The sequence below is a fragment of the Heliangelus exortis genome, chromosome 5, assembly GCF_036169615.1.
Source record: "Heliangelus exortis chromosome 5, bHelExo1.hap1, whole genome shotgun sequence".
NCBI lineage: Eukaryota > Metazoa > Chordata > Aves > Apodiformes > Trochilidae > Heliangelus > Heliangelus exortis.
This window is the reverse complement of record NC_092426.1, coordinates 15,454,023-15,476,948: the sequence shown is the minus strand read 5'-3', so window position 1 is coordinate 15,476,948 and position 22,926 is coordinate 15,454,023. Positions and strand designations below refer to the sequence as shown.

The 22,926-nt window shown below is 39.0% G+C and overlaps 1 protein-coding gene across 2 annotated transcripts in view; it reads right to left on the bottom strand.

Annotated features, from left to right (window-relative positions):
* BTBD7 (BTB domain containing 7) overlaps window positions 1-22,876 on the bottom strand; it is a 53,808-nt gene extending 30,932 nt beyond the window's left edge. Inside the window, exons 1-2 of one of the 2 annotated variants that reach the window (XM_071745729.1) lie at window positions 22,740-22,876; window positions 4,265-4,450 (exon numbers count right to left, since the gene is read on the bottom strand). In XM_071745729.1, coding sequence (XP_071601830.1) covers window positions 4,265-4,346 — 82 coding nt within the window. In that variant the 5' untranslated portion in view covers window positions 4,347-4,450; window positions 22,740-22,876. The remainder of the gene's footprint in view (window positions 1-4,264; window positions 4,451-22,739) is intronic. The other variant, XM_071745728.1, reaches the window with a different exon arrangement.
* Window positions 22,877-22,926: the final 50 nt, after the last annotated feature.

The window sequence follows — 22,926 nt, the reverse complement described above, 5'->3', positions numbered from 1 at the left end:
ACTTATATAAGCAGGAAGAGATCACTGGGTTCCCTCCCACAGCACCATAGATGCCAACTTGTGCCTACAGCCCATGTAAAAGAATATGGAGAATGTAAATTTTACTGTATTATTAAAGATGTCCTTTGAAGACAGCACTATACAATTAATGTATACAGTTATTTTCCCCACAATAATAATTTATGGACAAGCTATGTTATGATCCAAACATGAAATGAAATGAAAAACTGATTCCTCACAACATTATCCATTATCTCACAACATACCTGACCTGTTCCATTAAATGAACCTTTGCCGATTGTCAGTTTGAGGCTAGCTGCACATACAGTAAAACTGATAGCAATTTACTGAGAAAAAAAGGAACTAGGGTCCACATTTTTAGAAGTAATGGAAAACTGAAGCAATATTTTATTTAAAAAGTACTTAAAAACTATAATTCAAACAGAAGAAATCTAGAAGAAAACATTTACAAATGCTATATTGTAGTTTCACCTGAAATAGTATTTTCTGTTACAAATACTTAACATGTTTCCATCAATACACTTGTGTAGCTTCAATACTTGTTACCCCAGAGGTTTTGGGGCTTTTCATAACTCATTGTTATTTTTCTCTTACAGTTCCATTTGTTTTGGGTAGATTTGATGGGATGTTGCTTTGCTATGCCATTTTGACAGTGACTTTATGGGCCAGTCTGTCAAAACAAAGTGTTTTTTGTTACCTCGTTTTTTCAGATATGTATTTCCTGAATTCCAAGAGACACAGAAGCAAGTCAAAGTCGTATCTGAAAACATGGCAACTGTAGCAATCTATAAACAGTTTTATTATTGAAGCCTCAATAATTCTGAGTAACCTTATACACTGGCTTTTATGCCAGGCTAATTTAAACTCCTTCGAGTCATCCAACTCAATGGTTTTGCAATTCCTCTATTAGTGAAAACTTTGGGAGGGAACTTTTCTTTCTCTGAGGAGAGACCTGTAACCACGTTATCCATGCCACACTAAATATCGTTTGATCAGGCAATGTCTTATTAATCATATTGAAATTTCAAGATACTAAAAAACCCACAAACAAACAAAAGAGAACTGTAGTAACTCAAGACAACTTCAACAAAGAAGTTGTGCTATAAAATCCTCCATAAGAACTCATTCCCCATGCTAAATTAGGTATTATAATAGAGATGTAGATATTCAGTCTGGTAGAGATAAGCCTAGAATTTCTGCTACATTTAAAAAGTATCAATTACATTTCACAACAGAGACACAACTATACTTTGATGACTCTATAATGATAGATTCTGCTCCAAGATGCCAGCTCATTTCTACTAGAAGTATTTTTGATTCTAATGACAAATCTGAGTATGCAGAATATTCTCTTACATTCTGCTAGAGAAAAACTAGGACACTACCAGTCTCAATTGCTTTCTTCCCTCGAGGCTGCCAGAAGGTATTACTTGCACGTGAATCACTGTAAGATACTAAAATACCATTCAAACGTTTGTGTAGCCTGAACAACTGAGAAGATTTACCTTCAGAAGAACTGCAAACTGCTATTAACTCTTACAAAAAGATGTAACACTGCTATATGAAAGTGCCATCATTCAACTGCTTTTTGCCAGAGGCAGAAGCAGAGATGCACCAACATAGCACAGCATCCCTGGGTCCACAACAGCTGGTGGTTCCATATCTCTCAAAAAAAGAATTCTGAAGAGCCCCCTTATGACTTGGCTGTATTCCTTCATAAGGCAGCAGGAAAGAGAAATTCATTCCCCACTTTTACATTAAACCAATGTTTTAAATGCTGTTAAAAAGTAAAAGGTACTTCCTGCCCCTAGACCATATCTAGCTTTGAACAGACAAATATTTGCAAGAAACAGATGACTGCCAAGAGAAATATACTTGGGCACTTGACAATGAATAATGGGATCTGTCTAGTTCTCTGCATGCCTACACATTTTAGAATCTAATTATAGAGCTCTATTCAAAAATAAACATCTTGCACAGATGTACCACCCCAGAAAACAGTGTGAAATCCTCCTCCTGAGTGCTTCAGACAAAAGAGCAAGGAGATGGGTAGCTACACCTTTACTAAAACAAAAAGTATTTTTTACAGTAAGTTCACTGCATTATTTTTACCGATTTATCTCCTCTTCATAAAGTTTAAGCAAATTCAGCATTAAATCAACTAAGAACAGAAGCTCAGCCCATAAATCTGCTGTTCTTTGCCAGATCTGTTCTCAGCTTTTCATATTCATCCTACATTTACAATGTCACACAGGCCAGTGCTTCGATGGTGAAGCAGTGTGACTAAAACAAACCTGTAGGCCTGAATACGAATTCAAGGAATAAAGTGACTAATACATATTATTCACCAATTCTAAATCTAGTTCCCAGATTTCCAGTTCTACCTTGGTGCAGTAAATAGATCTTATGCCTCTACCATTTTAAAGAAATAATCTGTAAAAGCTGATTTAATATTAAAATGTCATTATTCTGACAAGTGACAAAACCCTCAGCTCTCAGTTGTAGGATACATCTGTTTTCAACTGAGACAGCTACACAAAGCAATCATCCAAACAAGAGTCAAGATGAAAAGGAGCCCAACTTTACAAAGTGAGAAGACATGTATATTTGTGTTGTAGATAGTACACTTTACTAGCACAGTCCTATAGATGCCAGCATACTATCTGAATATTTCTGCAAGAATTTTATCTGTAACACTCATTTCTCTTGATGAGACAGCCACATGCTTTAGACCTTTCTCCAGATAATGTAAACCACAACTTTCAATAGGTAATCAGGAATAGTAGGGAATCAGTACACTTACTGTGACATACTACATAATAGGTTTCTATTTTGAATTTAATAAGAGCATCACCAAAACCTTCCACATACCAAGTACGTTTGTGGGACATCTTAGGAAGCTTTTGAATCATCCACCTCTTAAAATCTGCTCAGAAGCTGTTTCAGTATCTGTATCTACCTGTTCTCAGGTACACCAAGATGTGTAATAAAAATGTTTTGGCTGTGAATTTAGAAAGTATAAACTGGAGAAAATCAGTAATCTTAGTAATGATACACTGAAAATACAAAAAGCTTGAAGGGGGACTTTACAGCATGGGTATCCAAGATACCCATCCATCCAAGATGTTAATACTATAAATTCTTCCTTGACTAGGAAAGCACAAGCAGAATATTTAGCACAAAGCACATGTCTTTACATGTAAGAGTTCATGGGCTGTCCTCTACTCAAATCCCCAAAATGTAAGATTCTCACAAAATGTAATAAAAAGAAGAATTACAACACAGGTAATTTTTTCCTCTGCTGAGGATATCATTGTGCTTTCAGTGGTGATTACGAATTAACACCAAAGAACTAGTTATTCAGTGTTGCAAGCTGAGCATAAAGGAAAAAAGTGTTTATAAAAGTATTTGTTATTTACTGCTAAGATCGTTGTTCAGGCTGTCAGGGTTCAGGTTTTTTTAAGGAAGATTTATCTTCTCAGAAACTGCCTTCTATTAGATTAACTATGTGTTATTTATACTATGTAACTATGTGTTATTTATAGTGTGACAGTACTTAGATCTATGCTGGGGGCTTTTTGCACTAGACTGAAAAGATGATAAAGGTAATACTTGCTCCAGTTATGATTGGGATAAGAAAGTTATTTCTCAAGAGCTCTTCAACTCAGATTTCTATTCAAGCCAGGTTCTTGCTTGTAAATAATATTGCTAGGACAGTGAGTACCCCCATTCCTCCTTTACAGGAAAAGGACAGGAAAAAAAATTGTCTTCAAAACTGCTTACTTTAACAGGCTTGGTATCAGAGATCTCCCTTCTACCAATAGGGAAATAATTCACTCATATTCAACACAATACCAATACTGCAAAAACAAGACTTTTATATGATCTAACAGTTTCACAGAAAATCTGAGGAAGAAGAGTGAAAACAGTAGGTAGTATTAACAGCAGCTGCTGTTGAACTGGGAGAACTATGGCAAATAGTTTAATTATGAAAAAACTCCACTTTGTTTAAGTAAACCTGGCATCTGTTTACTAGCAAATGGCAGATCAACTTATTGCACACGTAGGCCAGACAGATACTGCACAGTACTGAATTTCATGCACGATTGAACTTGAATGGATTCAAACTGATGACCTAGAAAATAAAGGCTCTGCGTAACAATACTGCACGCAAATCAAATCCAGTGCATAAACAATTCAGAAAGACACTTATGCAAGTGACAAGATAACTTTAAAGAGTTACCTATGAATGTCTGTTGTGCCTGTGAATTTCCCCCTACCCTTGGGGAACACGAGTGAGGGTAGTTAGATGCATTAGCACCCATGTTCTTCAGTCATTCAGGCATTCCGCCTGCTGGCTCTTCCACGTATAATCCCATAATCCTTTAGAAATCTTCAGTTCCAGATCCAGCATTCTGTTCCTCCGTTTCTGAAGAACAAAAACATCAATAAGTTACTTCTTTTCTAGTAGGTGTTTAGATAAAATACTCAGCCTCCAGCATGCATTATTTTCATAAATTAAAACTTCAAACATTTCCAAGATTGCTTTATATTTGAAGGATTAAACCAAGATCAAAATTATTTATAGTTTTCCAAAATGTTCACAAATCAGTATGATAAACTGCAACAAGGAAGAGAATGGCTATCAAACTCCTTCCTAAGAAATCTTTGAGTAGGAGTTGGTCTAGACTAGACATGCTCCTTTAACTATAAGACAAAAGACTTTTAATACATGGTTATATGTTTACACATCATTTTAAAATCCCAAAATGAATTATACTGATTGAGAAAGCAGAATGAGCCAGTCCCTTTGGAGGTTATACCATCATCACTGCTTTCAGCTACATTTTGATTTCACATCATTTACCTACTTCTCATTCAGTCCAACTTTTCAAGTTTAGCCTAGTACCTAGAAGTAGGTTTACAATAGTAAAAATAAGGTGTTTAAGCATTCATCTACAGTTTTATTTGGCATTTGAAAATGTTTTAGGAAGCAAGTTCTGTTAACATTTGAACAAAGATTAATTGCTATACATACATCAAACACATTCTAATTTATGCCTATATTCACACTGTAAAAATATTAATACTGCAAAATGAAATTACTAAAATGCCCATCAACAGAACATGAGCCTCCATCCAAAACACAAACATCCATGTAAGAAAAAGTGATGCAAAGCTAAAAATCAGTAGTAAGAATTTTTTAGATTCTATTCAACATTGTGAACACAAACCTAAATTCTACCATGTGGTCACAGGTGTACTTATATTTGCTATATGCTTCCAACTTTATCTCCTGTCTCCGTACACCTCCAGCACGTTAAATCACACAAGTAAAGTGCCATGCCAAGAGCCTATGTTTCCCAGAAGCTGCAGCACTGCTCCAGTCTCTTCTTTCTGCTTTAATAATCTGTTTATTTCTGTCATGAGTTCAGATGAAGGAGTTAACTGTGCCACTGGGGAGGTGAGATATGATTCTAAGTGGAGAGGCACACCTGGCCTCTTAGCCACGAATGCAGAATGCAAAGCAGATCCTGGGGAGAAAGTGAGACACGTACAGGAAGGAGAAGGCTGCAAATTGCTGAAGGCACAGCAGTGTGGGGGGGACAAGTGCCCCAGGATTCGAGGGCTGGCTACATGATAAGGAAGAGAAGGGTTTGAAAACCTGACTTAAGAGACATGGATATTGGGAAAAGGTGAGACACATGCATGGGACTGATTCACTATGGAAGCAGAAGAGGGGGCGTGATTTCCAACCATATGATTGATGCCTTAGAACAAGATTCCCAAAATCAGCCCTTTTGGCATCTGTGGTTTATAACATCAAATGTTTTCAAAAAGGAATCACAACACCTCACACTAGACATGGCCTACATACAGAATCCACTCTCGACAGAACACAGCCCAGGTTTGCCTCACAGAGCTGCAGCCTGCAGATCATTAGCTCAATTCTGCTAAGGGAGGAGACACAAGTGTAACAACACAGCAGCTTTGCTGGTATTAAACCAGTCAATTTGAGCCAATATACAGGCTTGCACATGCAGAAAGAGGCTGCTCCCATGCCTGTCCTCCCTAGCCAGGTGGGAATGTCTTCTCAATTGCATATAACCTGATGCTTCTCTTGAAATTGTCTCTGCACAGGTTCAGTTTACAGAAAAACACAAACACCTTTCAACATGAACAGCAAGCCTGCTCAGCATGAAGCTAGAAACAGAGTACATGCAAAATGGACAACAATATGCCAGCAAACACAAGCTGTTGGATCAGCAGAGTTTTAGCCAATGCAGGGACTCATTTTCTTCCTAGGGCAGAAATAACCTAGCCGTTCTTAGATAATCACAGAATCCCATAATCAAATCCATATGGTTGCAGACCTCTTCTCCATACATGAAAAGCTCTGTTGATTTAGGAAAGGACACTTAGAAAGTTATTTCATTAAAGCAGTGACACTCCAAATGATCTGTGCATCCACACTGAATATGCTGCTTAAATGTGCTGTGCATTTCCAGATGGAATTCATTACATTCAGTACAAGCTTTGTGGAGATAAGAGTCACCTTTCAGTCTGAATGCCAACTCTCTCACAAATAAAGTTCAGCATCCTGAGTAGATATCCCAACAACTTCCCTTTTCTCAACTAAAATTGGACTTGCTTCATTTGGACAGAGTCCTGGAAGAATGCCATTGCTATTCCACTTCCCTCTTATGTGTTCAGCCGTGTTGTGGTAGCTTGTCTGTGAGATGTCTACTAATACTTTGCAATTCTTCCTGACAGGGAAAGAAGCCCAGGAGCTAAATAAGAGAGAAGAGAGAGGAGGTGGGGGGGGGAGGATTGAGGATGTAGTGTGGGCTTTTTGTTGTAGGGCTTTTTGTTTGGCTTTGAGGTTTTTTTTTTGCTAGCAAGATATATATTTGTAAGTTTGAAGACAGTTTGTTCCAGAAGATGGTAGGAACGTGATCAAGGGATCTATGGAACTGTTCAATACCAGTAGAATTCAGTGCTTGACATTTGCAAAACAACAGGATTTAAGTTAATTGAAAGATGAAAACACTAGAAGTTCCTAAAATATTCAATATAAAATTTTATTCAGAGCCTTACCACAAAAACACTATTACACTTTAACCCTGAGTATCACGCAAAATTAATTTGCTCACTAAATTTAAAATACGTAAGTTAAGCAATATAGGACAGTGTAAAATAAGTGTCATATTAAAGCTGTGTATATAAACTTTTTCTAGCCTTTCTGTAAACAGCTTTTATGCATCCAAGTAAGCATTATCAAAAGGAAACCAAATTCAACATCTGCTGACTTACTGAAACAAGATCTCTTGTTGAGAGCAGTGACATACACACAGATGTGCATTATGTATGTACACAGGAAAAAAAAAAGTTAAAGTATGTCAAAGCCTGTTTAAAAAAAAAACTGAACTGCAGAAATAGTATATGGAGTGTTATATGAAACCAGGAAGCTTTAGAAGCCAAAATTACTAAAAGCTACAAAAAGCACAGAAGTGACTTTCAGATTGTACTGATACTTAGAATGGAATAAAATTTAAAATAAACACAAATCTAGTTAAAAGTTTCAATAGCCAAAGTAAGTTCCTCAGCCTTCTCAATACTTGTCACACTGAACCTAAAACCCTAAGAACCTAAGACAACTTGCATCTGAGGTGCCTGGGCTGACAGCCAGGAATTCCTGGACTGGGAATTTTGATTTAATAAAAAGTCTGTGCACAGAATGGATTTTGGGTAACAGTGACACTTTGTTTATAGTCATCACTCAATACAAAGGTTACATAAAACTTTCTGTAGTCCACTGGGATCCTATTAATACAAAGGGCAAGTTGGACAGTATTACAACATGTTTTAAACCAAAAACATTTGACTTCTTCTCCTTAAAATTTTAAGAGCTTTTTGTATTTCTTCTGGTGTTGTTGCCATATGATTATGAAATAGCATAATACTAAGAACAAAGTAGGAAACCATATCAAGTACATGCACATACTTGTACCAACTTGATTTTTCAGGTTTTACATTTTACCTAACACATTTTACATTTACTATAAGTAAATGACAACACAAGTAGCACATGTTCACCTTATTTGCTTAGATTTTTATCTAGACCAAAAATGCTGTGCCAAGTTGCCCCAGCAGTTCCTTTCAAGTAACAAGGAAGTGGAACTGTAACATGAGGTGAAAACTTCCAGCAGCAAATTGGTAAAGTTCAGGTGAAAAACAAAACAAAAACAAAACTAAAAAACAATTTATCAGCTGTTAAAAAGTGATAACTCCAGTAAGGAAATACTTAACTAAATTTTAGCAAGGACAAACCTATTTTCATAGAGATTAGGCAGTTAAATAACTATAAGAGAGAAATTTGTGAGAACAGACACCTGCCATTGTGCCACCAGCTTGCCTTAACAACCCGTATCTGTTTCCAGCAGAGCAGTGATCTGGTGGCCAATACAGACCCTAGGCCATTACAACGCAATTTGGGAACAATCCCACATTCAGCAGAATGGCTCTACAGCTTCCATTCCCTCTCCTGCTCTCCAAAGCCATCCCTGCCCATGCAGGCTTGTTACACAGTATCAGTACTCGAATTACCACCAGTAACATCTAAAGGGACAAGGACTTCCAAACCTTTCAAAGAGAAAGCTGCTTGTGGTTGGAGTGCCCGCTGTTTCTTCTCATTTTCTTACTACCTTACTCTGTGTGTGTGTGTGTGTGTGTGTGTGTGTGTGTGTGTGTGTGTGCACGCGTGTGTAGCATTTCCAAGGAAGGGGAGGTGACAGGAACTGAATATAACCTGTCCTGACCCCCTTCTTATTCCACGGATGAGGCACTCAAGAGAGGTACTGGCATACTCAAGAGATTCTGCTGAGGCTAGAAGTCTCCAATCTCAAGAGCGTGCGTCCCATGGGAAATCTTGGAAAAATTGTTTAAGTAAATCTCTGCTTAAAGGAAACAACTGAAATTTTGAAGGCCCAGCTCAAAATGTAGCCAAACATACACACAAATCCATCCAAAACCTATCCTGACTCTTTTTAAAAATAATCCAGTCAAGCAATCAACCTTCATCATTATTTACAATTATCTAGATGACACAATAGTAGAGATGTAGCTGATACAGCTGGAAGGCTCTGGTTTGGATTAGTGCTGTACAAAAGTGAGGAACAGATATAACGTTCTCCATGATTTGGGCTTATGAATCTTACTTCATGATTTACTGTATTGGAAAGAAAGAAAATACAATACGCAAAACACCAGCATGTAAGCCACATCAGCAGTTACTGGCAGAAGAGGGCAGGAAAAAGCAGACATAACTAGATTAATAAAGTGACTGCATTGCTTAGTACTTTGCTGAGAATCATGTGTTCCAGCTATTACAAAGAATCCTTTCCTGAAGTTAAGCATGAATCTCAGAGTACTTGGTTTCTCACAAAGTAGTACAATTGTTTTAAAACAGAGGCAGGAAAAAACCCACAGTAGTCCAGGCTTTTTATTTCTAGATTTGTTGACAATCTTAAGGCTGTAGGAAAAAAAGCAAAACAACAAACCTGTATCAATTTCTAACACATCCTCTGAGAAAATGAAAGCTAAAAGAAATTTATTCAAATAAGAGAATAAGTGAAAACATTCAGAAGCATTCTGGCAGTTGAAAAGACACAATTTATAGGAAAAAGCCCTCTTTTCAATGCTGTCTTTGCAAATAGCATTCAAAGCAGAATTTTTAATGATCAGCAAAGCAATTCAGAGCATGATGTCAATGTGTCACATCCTAGAAGCAATTAAACAATGTCATCAGCAGGGAGTGACAGATAAAATCACTAACAACACTACAGAAGCATGGGGCATGAACATATGTTATATCACCCAAAATACAAAATAGTTCCAGCACCTAAAAAAAACAAAATACACAAAGCACACTCAGACTGATTTACAGCAGTACAAACCTGCACAGAACAGGAAGTCCCTTCCAGGCAACCTAAATGTTTTCATACACTGGAAGATTAATCTTGATCTCTGTCCTCACTGATCCTTCCAGCTGGTTGCAAGCACCCACTAATTTACCAAAAGTCTATTCTGATTGATGATACTCACATGAAAGACCTAACTAAAGTTCCTAAAGTTGAATTCAAAACACTTCTAGAAAAACCAGCAAGAACTCGCTTACTGCCCTCCAGGACTCTCCTGAAGTGAAATGACAGCATGCATTCTTCAATGACTCCATTTTTTTCAGAAGTTTACTTAAAAGGAATGTTATCTGATTCAGACACAAGAAGTCATTAAATCTACTTTGTAAGAAAATCAGAGAAATCCTATCCACCAAATCTTTATCAATATCATCTGAATAGAGTAATTAAGAATGAACATATCCATTTACAATTCATTTTAGCTAGTCTAGAATAAGAAAGATATTCTGACACACTGTGGTATTTTTGAGTAATCTAAAGGTTTTTCAAAAGGAAATCTTAGCAAACAAAACCATGCTTTTGTTTTCTAAGGAAGGGAAATCTTCTTTGTTATAATGTGTTTGTAAATGTATCAGCCAAGACAGGAAAAGCTAAGACTCCCAAATTGTATGAAAAGTGCCTCCAAAAAAGGATCACACCTTTTTTAAAAAGTAGTCTACTTCATTCTCTCTGTCAAAGTTCAGGCCAATACTCAATTGTCTTGTTATACAGTAACTTAACTCAGTCAGATTTCAGCTAACTTCAGCTTCAGATACCAGTCTGGTTAGACCACTTTCCTCCTCTGTTTTCAGATGTTGCCTGTCCTTTACTGCAGCAGTACCCTCAGTCATCTGCTCCCTTCTTCCTTCATGGAAAATGCAAGGGTGAAGCAAAGGTAAGAACTACCCACATGAAACTGTCCCACCTTTTTATAGCTGATTTCATGTGTTTCCTATTCAAGTACAACTTAGCTGTAAACAGGATTGTTGCTTTTTGTGGAAGGCAGGTAATCTTTCCTCTCTTCAGTTTTCACAGTTCCTAAGAATTTCTTTTATTTTGAGAGTGGTCCCCAAAAATCCCTGTTTCATCCAGAAGGGGAATTCCTCCTCTTGCTCAAGCTGTGACCCAATCACAACAAAAAAATGCTGTTTTCAATTAGCAAGGCTATGAAAGATGGTGAAATCTTGGCTCAAATCCCAGCCATATGGAAGATCCATATCTGGATTTTCTGCTGCTGCCTTCTCACATCAAGCATCACCTCAGTGGGGTAAACCTTTCAGTCTCCTTGTACTGGAGACATTTTTCCTTTACTCCATGCTCAACTTTTTCACAGCCTTTTACTCTGAAAGAGGACTGGGAGCTTCCTGTACACAATAGTGCTTCTAAATTCAACGCACAGTTACATTCACCACACTTCCTCTCAAAACACATTTCCTCTGAGAGTCTCTTAAAGTCACTGATGAGGCAATCCAAGACACTAAGTAAGCAGCACCCATCCTCTCTTACGACTAGACATTTTCAATTCACTTTCAAAAAAACCAACCTTTTTATCACAGTTTTAGTTCCCTTGTTAACTTCCACAGCCTTAAGAGGAACAGTAGTAGTCTCTGGTGATGACGCTGCTTGGAGTTTACCCAACACAGCTCCAGCATTCCAATGTCAAAGCAGACTAAAAATCTTGGCCCCCTGTGCTGATCAACCTTCTCATATGGGTGAACTCTGTTCATAAATCAGTTTACTGATTACCTCTATCATCTTATTTTTATTGCAATCAACTCCTCATCCTGCCAGCTAGCCATGGTATCAGTAACATCATCATCTTGTGGTATTTTTGTTGCCTGGAACCATTGCCAAACATCATTGCTCGTTACTTCAGTGTTTCTGTGTAATCCTTTTCCTTTCTGCACAAGCTTCAGAGATGCCTGGTGATGGAAAAACACACATCTCATCTATTCACTGAAATACTCTGGCTGTGGTTAAAAAGCTATTACCAAAATTGCTGTATATTCAAAACAATTTTCTCTACAACCCCCTCCTTAAAATACCATGACTCTTTTTGTTCTGTACATCATCCTTTCCAGAGATTCTTTTGTCATGACACAACAGTGCATTTCACCAATGCAGCTTTTTCACTTCATTATAACAGTTTGAAGTACAAGCTGCTAGCATCATTTCCCATATATATAAGACAAATGGATTAATCTATTTCCAATAGGAAAAACTGGAAGGTAGAACACAGAAAAGCATGGTGAAGAATGCTTTAATGGTACTCTAGCCCAGTTCATTTCAGGAGACATGTCAGAAATTTCATTAAAGAAACATTGATTTTTCTTTTTCAAAAAAAGCATTAAATCACAGCCATAAACCTGACACATTTCAGCTACAATTTGAATAGTTTCTACAGTAACAGTCACAAGGCTTGAAAAGCCTTGGATCCCATCAAACACAGTTCCAATCTGGATTCAAAATGTGTTATTTGGTGTACCCAAAAGCAAGCTGGTTCTTTGACACTGTGGTTCTACGCACACTTCAGCAGAAGCTACTACCACTGCCTTCTCAAAGCTCCTCCATCATGTCAGCAACTAAATCAGAAAAATCCTGCAGAAAAGTATATGCTTTCTGGTGTAATTACTTCCTGCACCAGTTTATTAAGTGACCCAACGAATGTCAACAGAGGAAGGAGGAACAGTAAAAAAGGGCTGCTTGCTCCCCACAGTCAAATGCAACATGTAGTTTGACTAATATTGAGTTGACATAGACTTAAATAACCCCACACATTTTCCAGTCCCAGGCACTCAGTTCTACAGCAGAGCTGTCAACTTTCATTCTAGCAGACAGTTGTCTGCTAGTCCTATCAGGGATGTGACTGGCTCATGTTTATTTTCAGCTGATTATCTTGTATGGCCCCAACAGCCTCTGCCCTCAAGAGGCATTGCCCCTATCCTCAGTCAAACACCTCTTTCAACGTCAACATTTTAATGTAAGTCAGTAGCCTTGAGAGCACTCTTGTAATAGTATATTTCTCCTACACAGATAAAAATTAACAGAAAGAAAAATATTATATTCAAATTGTCTGCAAAGCAAGGGCAGGTCCTAGTAGAAGCAGGTGATTTACACAGCAGTAACTACCAGTAGGATTCACCACAGCAGTGCTAACTATAGCTAGCTAGCTGAACTGCTGTGATGTCTTTGGCCTGTACTTCTTTTGTTTTTCGTTTGTGCAGTTTGTTCCTCTTTTCAACTAGGTTTTGGTTAACAACCCTTGACATAGCAGCCACTACTACTAACAAAGTCCATGGGGACTGCTGCTTTTTTGAGGCTTGGAAGATTTAAAATTTTCAGTGACAGAATATGTGCATCCAGGTATTAGTCATATGAGGAAAAATACAAAGCCAAGCCTATATGCATTTTAATATATTCCTCTCAATCAAATTCTTCCATGGAAGGAGAGAAGCTAAGGGTGTGTGCAGGATTCCCTGCCTGTCAGCTCTTCACAGGAACATCAGGGTGATGTCAAACTACCAGGGAGCGTACCTCCCCCTCACTGCTGCTCCAGCCAGTGGGATGTCCTGCTTCCCCTCACAGTACTCACAGAGATTATAAAATCACAGAACACATCATTTCAGATGGCTTATCCATCATCCCACTGCTGACTGGGAATTCCTGCAGGTTGGCCTGATAGCCAGCTACAACTGAAACAGGAACCCACAGCAGTTATGGTATGAAGAGAGTAAACTATTGCTATTAAACTGCTTCACAACTAACTCCACAAAACTCTACCTTTGTAGTCTGTTTTCATTCTCTCTAAAATCGGGTTCAGCCTCAACAAGTCACTCTAGCCTGGCCCCAGGCACAGAGGCAGAGTCCTGCTTTGCAGCTGCTCCTCCTGAGGCTCAGGTTTCCATGCTGACATTCTATCTTTTCCCCTTGTCTCCTAACATCCACAGTCACTCCCAGGTCTACCTGCTCACTGAAGCAAGCAGCAATACAAAAATCAAACTGGAAAATCCATTGTGTGGAGTATTTATACAATTGACTCATTCAAGAGTCTGTAAACTGGCTATGGACTGCTGCCATGCTGAGCAAGCCTGAAATTCCTGGTCAAACCCCACAAACTATTTTCCTTTTATTCAGATGCTTTTAACATAGAAAAACACAACTAGCACAGTGATCCTATGCCTGTTTTTATATGCTAAGATTTTAACAAATTACTTAAATGCTTGCACATTCAAAAGATTTCTCCTCTGATTGGGCTTTCCTATATGGTCAACCTAAATTCATTAACTTCAGTGGAAAATTTTAAAAGTCATATTGACTTCAATAACTAACATTTACTTCATGATATCTGGTGCCAAAAAAATCATTCTATGTCATACACTTCAGTGACTTCAGCAATTATGAAAATGGATATTTGGTACATGCACATGACAGCAGCAAATTACACCAGTATTGCAATGCTTCCTCTCACAAGCAAACTTCGGATACTTCCACAAACTATCAGAACCCTCAAAAGTTAGGCCAGTAACTTTAGCTTCAATAATTACCTCTAGTAATACCTACACTTACATTCTATGCAGGTGCAGCAAGAACTAAATGCTAACAAACTTTGAGTATGTCCTCCCCAAAAATACAGAAACCCATTTCAAATGAAACAGACAATGACAAAAACAAAGCAATTACGGAAGGAAAGGCTTGTTAAGAAAACCAGGCTAGTAGTTGGAGCTTTGTTTACTTTTTCCCTTTGGCAAGAAAAGGAAGTTATGTCTTCCAGATTTCCTGCAACAAGCTCTCCCCTCACTTCTAAAGCTTTCGGTTTTTTTTGTCCTGTAACATGAACACACAAGTGTTACACAACAGTCAAAAGAGCTCATGTGGACATACCATGTTGGGCCTAAAAATGGATGCACCAACCATTTATGCATTTACTTTAATTAATTCTGCAGTACCTACACATTCCTCATGTAGGCAGACTTTAAGACTGCAGTTATGAGAACTTGTGGGGGTGTTTTTTTGTTTAACTATTTGCTAAAGCAAATCTGCCCTTTGAGCAGAATGATGATATGCCTTAATTCTTCCCTCTCCCTCTACAGTATCTGAAGCTTCTCAGCTGCCCCAGAATATCTGAAAAAATAGATTTTTCAAAGATATCAAAGCAACCACATTGTTCTTAATATTTTACACCAAATTTTATTTATCTTTCTTATGCACAGATGTTCTTGACATTACTATTCTTCCACACTCAAAGGAAGTGTTAAAGGCAGAAAGGGAAGTCTATACCTGTGTGTATTACCCTTAACAAACCTCCTTTGATTTTTTTTCCCCATTGTTTGAGAAGTTCATCAAAACAGAAAAAAATCACCATCATTGCCACCAAAAAAGCAATCTCACTTCCATCGCTACCCAGATGACCATTCTGACTCAATTCTCCACCCTCTCCTTGCACATTCATATTCAATGAACAGTTTTTATAGTTGGATCAATTTTCAGATTAATATAAACAAAAGGTGCATTTTAATTTAAGGGAAACAAGTTAATCTTGTATATGTGGAAAGAAAGACAAATTCTTCCTTCCAAATTTTAAATAAGGATGAAAGTCATGTTGACAAGATGTTTAAATAAGCTTTCTCATTACAGTTGAGGATCACTAGTGCTTAATACAATTCAGTCTTGATATAGGTAACATTCACAAGATGTGGCATTTTTAAATTTAATTCTCCAGAGTAGTAAGTTGGTAACTAAAAACAAAACAAAGGGAGAAGGGAAGAAGGAAAAAGTGAACAACATCCCCAAGATGGTGAAATGAGCACAAGACTGTTAATCCAAACCAGCCAATAATCAGCTGAAGAACTACGAAGTACCAAATTACTTCAGGTATTCTCAGCAGAGAAACTAAACTGTCTTGAAACTTACAGTAAGACAAACCAAATTTAATTTTCCTTAAAATGGGAGAGCACTTGAGTAGAATGGACAGATCTTTTGCAAAGTTTGCTTTAAGGATGTACTTCTGAGTAACGACGTTTTCCACAGCCTGTAATTTAAGCCTGAAAAACAACCTCAAATAGTAAATGTCCACATTACAGCATCAAAGACCTTGGTTAACTGCAGTTAAAGACAAGCAGCTTTGATTCAGTACAGAAATACATACAAGAGTCACTTTACCAGGGGTTACTGAGTATTCAGGTTTGTGTCTAGAACTACAAAGTACTACTGGAGAGGAGATAATCTTATACTGTCTGACAACCTTAGCATGCCAAAAGGATACTCTGGAATTTCAAGTCCAAATGCACATTTCCAAAAGTGTTTAATACAAGACTAAACCCTACTGAGATTTTAATGACCAAGCAAGAAGAGGGAGGTACTTTCTGATGCAAATAATCTGTCTCTTTTAAAATAAAATTTATATACATACATATATGTAATTTTAAAATAAAATTTAAAGAAAATTCTCTCAAACATTATCTTTGGCTACACAAATAAAGTCAGCCAAGTTGGGATTTGAGAGTCTGAGACAGTAAATACACACTCTTGACCAAAAGTTAGATTAGCAGATTCCTCAAATCACTCATGAAAGTGACCTGCAGAGGAAACTGGTATACTTAGTGCATTGGGAGGGTTGGGGGACACACAATAACACTGACCAGCAACTCCTCATACTGCTACATACAATCCTTCATAGGAATTACAGTGCTCACATCCAGATCACCAGTAACAACTGCTGCCTCTTGGGAGCTAAGTACTGACACATCTTAGACTCTTCTTTGTTCAGTGTCAAGGCCATCACTACACTGAACAATACAGAATTTCCTGTGTCAAATGTGCCTTGTGTCAGCTCAGCATTCTTCTACGATTTTAGCCCCCAAAGTACAATAAACACCTAATTTCAGAAACTTCATAGAAGTACCTTTATCAGTCTGTAATGAGGTATCTTCAACTAAGAACATCAGTACAAGCAATTCAATTGCATTTCAGTTTGCTGTAGTCACTACAAGAATGACTTTAAAGCAGCCCACGAGCCTATTAACCTGATTCTCTCTGCCTGAATTCCAGAGATTTTATGTGTATTTCTTTTCATCTCTCAAGACACATGAAACTGAGATGCCCATTACAGGATGAGAGAAGGTGCAGGACATTAGTCTTCACTGTATGTCCATGCTCAATTAGTCTGTGATTGCCTTTTTTTTTTTAAATTAATAATACTGAATTCCACTAGGTATATGCCTACACTCCTCTCTTCTCCAAGATGAAATCTGGTCATTCAGTTAAATATAAGCAGCTTCAGAGATTGCTAATTTTCTGTGTACTTTAAGAAAAAGGCATCTGGGTACACCAGAGAGAACCTCAAAATGCCTCCACTTGTACCAAGTGCTTCAACTAGAGCTTCATACAAAACACTACAGAATTTACATGGATGAGCACAGTGATTACTGCAGCAGCAAAAAGGCATCAAGTAAGACTTGAATCTTCCTAGACAAAGATCACCAAATTCACAGCAAATCCCATTCCTCAGTTCCACTTGTCAAGGAACCACCTTCTCCCTTCCTTTACATCAAGAGTCATCACCAGAACAAAGCTAAAGCAGAAGACCATGCAGCTGGGGAAAAAAAACCAAAAAAAAACCCAAACGTTGGCACCAGTCCAGGGAATATTTACACACTGCACTCTGATTGGACTTAGTATTTTAGCAGGCTTTTTAGCTCTCAAGCAGCATTTCCAATATTGAGGCCAGGAGAAAGGCTACGAAAAGGCATTTTTTTGTCACTATTTATTTTTAAAGAAATTAGAATAATCCACCCATCACAGAAGTGTTTTACATACTTCAGTACAGTACACAGATCTGAGATGGAAGATGATGATAAGCAAACTAACATTCCAATTTCTCACTAATGCAGTGTGATATACCGGGTCACTCTAGAAAAAAAACCCTTTAATTTGAATATAAATAGATACAATTTTACTAAGGTTTTATGTCTTCACAAGACTTTGGTATTTTTGCTGTTTGAACTCCAAACCTTGATTCAAAACTCAGTGCTAGAAATAGAAAAGGAAGTTAAATTTTACCCTTTACAATTTACTACAGTAAAAAACTAGAAGATACTGGGGACATGATATGGTAGGTAAGAAAAGCGAAGATGGACAGAAAAAAAAAATCCTGTATAATACAGGAAGAACTAAACATACAGTGGTTTCAGTGTCGTACAGAACACACAATATGACAATTAAATTCAGACAAGAATTGAGGGCAAAGATAAAGAGGATTAAAAGAATCAGACATTTATACAGATAACAACTAGTGTTGGCAAGTCAAGTTTGAAAAACAAAACAGGTTCTCCAGAAGATAGTTCTGAAACTAGAAACCGGTTTAGGAAGATGTTACCCTCAAATGTTACAGCCCCACACCTTACTGAAGGTTTCTTCTTAATCTGTTTTGACTGCTATTACTTTTCTTTTCCTGTATTTTATCACTCTGGTATAATAGTTATTATACATTTAGAAAAATAGTTTAAATCCACTGATGACAGAAAATCCCCAACAGACTGAACACTTGTCTGCAAGCCCACCTGTTGTTAAAGTACACACTCCGTAGTATTTGGTGTAACCTTGCCCAACACTTACACCCAGTGGAGTAATCAAATCATATTTAACTAAGTACATACTTAGATCTGTACTTCAATCCAAAATACTTTAGTCAACTCAGTCCCACACCCAGATCCCCTTTACCTGATTTTGCCTCTGTCCTGTGCCAGCAAACAAACTTTCCATAGCAATGTAATGACCCAGATCAGAGACCAGATCTGAAGTTATTTTGTGTTTTAGTGGCTTATTTTTTAAACAAATCAGTTTCCTGCAATGCTCTAGAGTGAAGCCTGTAAACAGCTCCGCCAGCACAGCTGAGGGGACTGTGCAGAAAGTAGGAAGAAGCAACTTTGGATCACAAGTGTTAAAGCTAATTTTGCCACTAAGCATCTAGCAAGAACCTCATGAGCATCCTTATAAAATAAGAAACCTCTTTGCGATAGTCCCAAGTACAGAAAGATTAGAGACTTCAGATCCCTTTAGTTTTGGGTGAAACTCTAACACGATCCAATCTCTTTCCCTGAACACTGGAAACTAAAACACCACAGATCAGATAAGATATAATCAAAACACTAAAAACATTTCACACCTTGCTGTCTGAAGTTCTGTAAGAAGTGTTACATGCAGCATCATTGCTACTCAGCTCCCTTCCTATCCATGTTTCCTCTTGCCCATTTCTACTCTCCACAACACAGAATTAACACTGCCTTTATGTAAAACATGTGAGGATTTCAGGCCTCTTAGCATCCATTCATTACATACAGGCATCACCACAGTTAGCATCCTTCTTGGCAGACATGCAGGACAGAATGGATAGACACAAAATCCAGGACTAGCATCAAACCTTACATTCCCTTCTGCATTCCCTTCAGATACACTGTTAAGCCATAATAGGAAAAAGCATTAAAAAAATCCACAATAGTTTCTGTCCAAAGATTTAAAGATTCCTTGGCAAGCCTTATTCTTCAAAGAAATGGGTAATGAAACAAATCAATAACCACATGACTCACTGGAAGGTCACCTAATTCTCATATCTGAATTAGGATTCCCAGTCTCCACTGCACATACCATCAAGTTTGTGCATCAGTTTTCCAAACTTGTGTGAAAAAAATGGTACAAATCATTGATCTGGTAATAGAAAGCAAAAGCTGTCTAAATATATTCAGAAAAAAAAAAAAATAAAGACTTAAAATAGCAGTTTTATAACAACATTTACCATAAGAGCAGTCAGATTCCCATTAGTGTTATTAAGAACATTGTTATTTTTTCTTAAGAGCCATCTCACATTTTATCTATAGGTCTTTTGTTTGATTACTATGAACTACATGCAGTCCATGAGAGATGCCCATAGGCTGTTCTGATGCAGCTTACTTTTTGCACTTTAGTCACAACTATCTTGGTCATCACTGTGCAGCCAAGGCATCAGAATAAATTCCCTTTTTCTTGCATGTGGTCTGGAACACCAAGACCAAACTAGCTTCAGGGTGGCAAGAGGGGAAGGGCTAACATCACATCTCCTCCTGCAGCCATGTGCAAGACAAGACACCACAATACCAATGCAACCTGCAAAGCAGAACAGAGAAAGACGTTGTCCAAGCCCAGAATTCATCCCCTCCAAGCTTCTAGGGACGTGACATCATGTACATAGCAACTTGAAAGGCCATTTTCAAAATGGAAACTCAATAATTTGCTAGTCAATTCAACAAGCTCCAACAGCCCCAACTGAATTAAAGTCAAACAACTGGCTGCAAAGACAGCACATTCTACTATAATTTCAAAATGAGCAACATACCTTCACAACACAGTCTTGAGTTTCTCAGACAAGCTTGAAAACCAAGAGGGAAAAAAAAAATTCAAAAAAAATCACTATGACAAGTCCATGCAAGTCTTCCAGGAGAGCTTATAAAAACAAATCTGTTCTTTCATGTATGACTCTTTGCAAATCAGTCAATGCCAGCTCTGAGCATTACAGCACTACTGTATCTATGACTCAGCAAGGGAATCTGGACATACAAAGAAAATTCACTTATATTAATGAGAGGCAAGTTTTTTTAAAAAGTCAGCAATTACAATGTGACATAAAATGATCCAAGATGACTTGTGTCTGTTCTCATTGTATGTTTAAATATACAAAATTAGAGTAAAATGTCAAACCCATTTATATATTGGCTAAAGTTTGAAAGTAAGTAAAACAATGCTTAGTGCAGCTGAGCTGAAGTACAAAGGATTCAATAGCTTTTTTCACCTCTAATGAACAGAAACAAACACTGACTGTACATTCTACACAAAATACTTAATTATTTTCAACATTACTGGTATGTCCTCCAGCTGTGCAAATCTAACTTTAAACCTGAATAAAAAAACAGAACAATCAACAGCTTCATGCTGTAGCTTAAGATTAGCTAAGACAGTCATCAGAGGTTTACAGATAAGCATGAACAGATAGTAATGTTTACACACATTTGATGCAGCAAAGTAGCGAATTCTTAAATGGATCAATTACACTTTGGTTCATCAGCTACAACTAGTTAGAATTAAATTATTCCAAGAAGGGAGAAAACATCACAAGCAACACCTTTCCAATACATTATCTTCATGAAGATACTCTACAAAGAAAGAACTCATGCCTTTTAAACACCACAGCCCACAGCATCAGTACATTAATAAATAAAATACAGTTGGTTCCAAATCCTCAGAAACAAACTCTATAGAATTAATTTTGTTATTTTGGCAGAAGCCTCTTAGTTGATAAAGGAGCAGGGGAGAAAGAAGGAATACTTTTGTTGATTTCTTAAGCAAAAAGTTCAAATAGCTACTTTAAATAAACTCACTGAATCTAAAAAGGAATTGCCCTCCTAGCACCTCCTCGTGTAAAGAGGCAAACTGATACAGGATGAAAGTGGTCCACAGCTTATTTCTGAAACAATAAAGGAGAATCTTAGAAGACTAACCCTCTTCCCTAACATCTTTCACACAAAGAGGGTAAAGCTTTAACTCAGCAAGTTTCTCGGTGCCTCAAAAAAAAAGCTATGAGCACTTAACACTTTGTATCCGAGTTTCAATTTTTATTTTCTCTATTTCCAAATGAAAAAAGAGCACATGATAGGTGGTAAAACCCGAAGTAATTACATCCTAGTGGTATACCTGCCAAGCACTTTAGATTTGTGTATTGTTACACTAGTTTGGAGCAAAGCCTCAAGCAATGCCACATTCCCTAAACTAAATTCTCACACAAATGAAGTCTCATTGCATCAACACATTTTCCTACATTGCTATCATATTTTATATTAATACATGACACGTCTGTCATCTTTCACCCACCGGCCTCAAATGGGATGGCAGAGAGAGCAAGTAGAAGCACTCACAATCAGCAAGGCACTATCCCACCAGCAGCAGGAATATTCCAGAGGCACAAGCACGAACATCATATACAAAGCTCCCCAAGTTTCTCCAGGAACATCACGGTACCACCAGTACGAACAGGAGCAAGGCCAAACTCCACATCCCAGGGCGGCAGCAGCCTCAGTGCTACAGGAGCTGCCATGGGACGGGCTGAGCTGTCGCCCGCACAAGCGGGAGAACCGCAGCCCACCCCGCAGCCAGTGTCTGCGGTTGCTCTCACACCGGCGGGATCCAAGGGGAGCACCGCCACGGGAATACGAGCCCCGGCACCAGCTCCTGCGTTAGGCAACCCCAACAACCCTCCCGAGGGCTCCGCGGGGAGCGCCGCCGGGACCGCTGCCGCCCAGCACCGGAGGGAGGGCCACACCGCCCGGGCAGACAGGGAGCGCTCCGCAGGGGAGGGGGCGTTGAAGCAGGTCCCGACGGCGGCAGAGGAGAGGCCGCTGCCGGTGGTCCGAACCAGGGACCCCCGCCCCCGTCAGCGGGACGAAGAGAAGGGCCGTTCCCCGCGGCGGGAGGCCTTGCGGGGCGACGGGGGCCCGCACCCCAACCCCGCCACAGCGGCGGAGCTGCTGGCTGGGAGTGACCAGGCGGGCGCGGGAGGAGTCTGCCCCTCGGCCCCAGCACAGAGCAGTACCGGCCCGGCGAGGCGCACACCCGGCCCCAGCTCAGGGAACCCCGCCGAGGGGACGTCGGCGGTCTCGCCCCCTCCCCTCTGAGGCCGTGACACTGAACTCGACCCCCTCCCAGCCCACGCTCACCGCGCGGCTCCCCCTGGCACCTCACCTCCGGTAGCCGCCGGCCACCGCCGCCATCCTCCCTGCTCAACACCGCCCGCTCCCTCCCGGTCCCGCTCCGGCCGCCGCCATTTTGATCCAGAGCCCCAGAGTCGGCCGGGCAGTGGGAGCGGGCAGCGCGCCTGCGCAGCGCCGCTGCGGTGCCCGGGACACGTGGTGCGGGGAGGGGCGGGGCT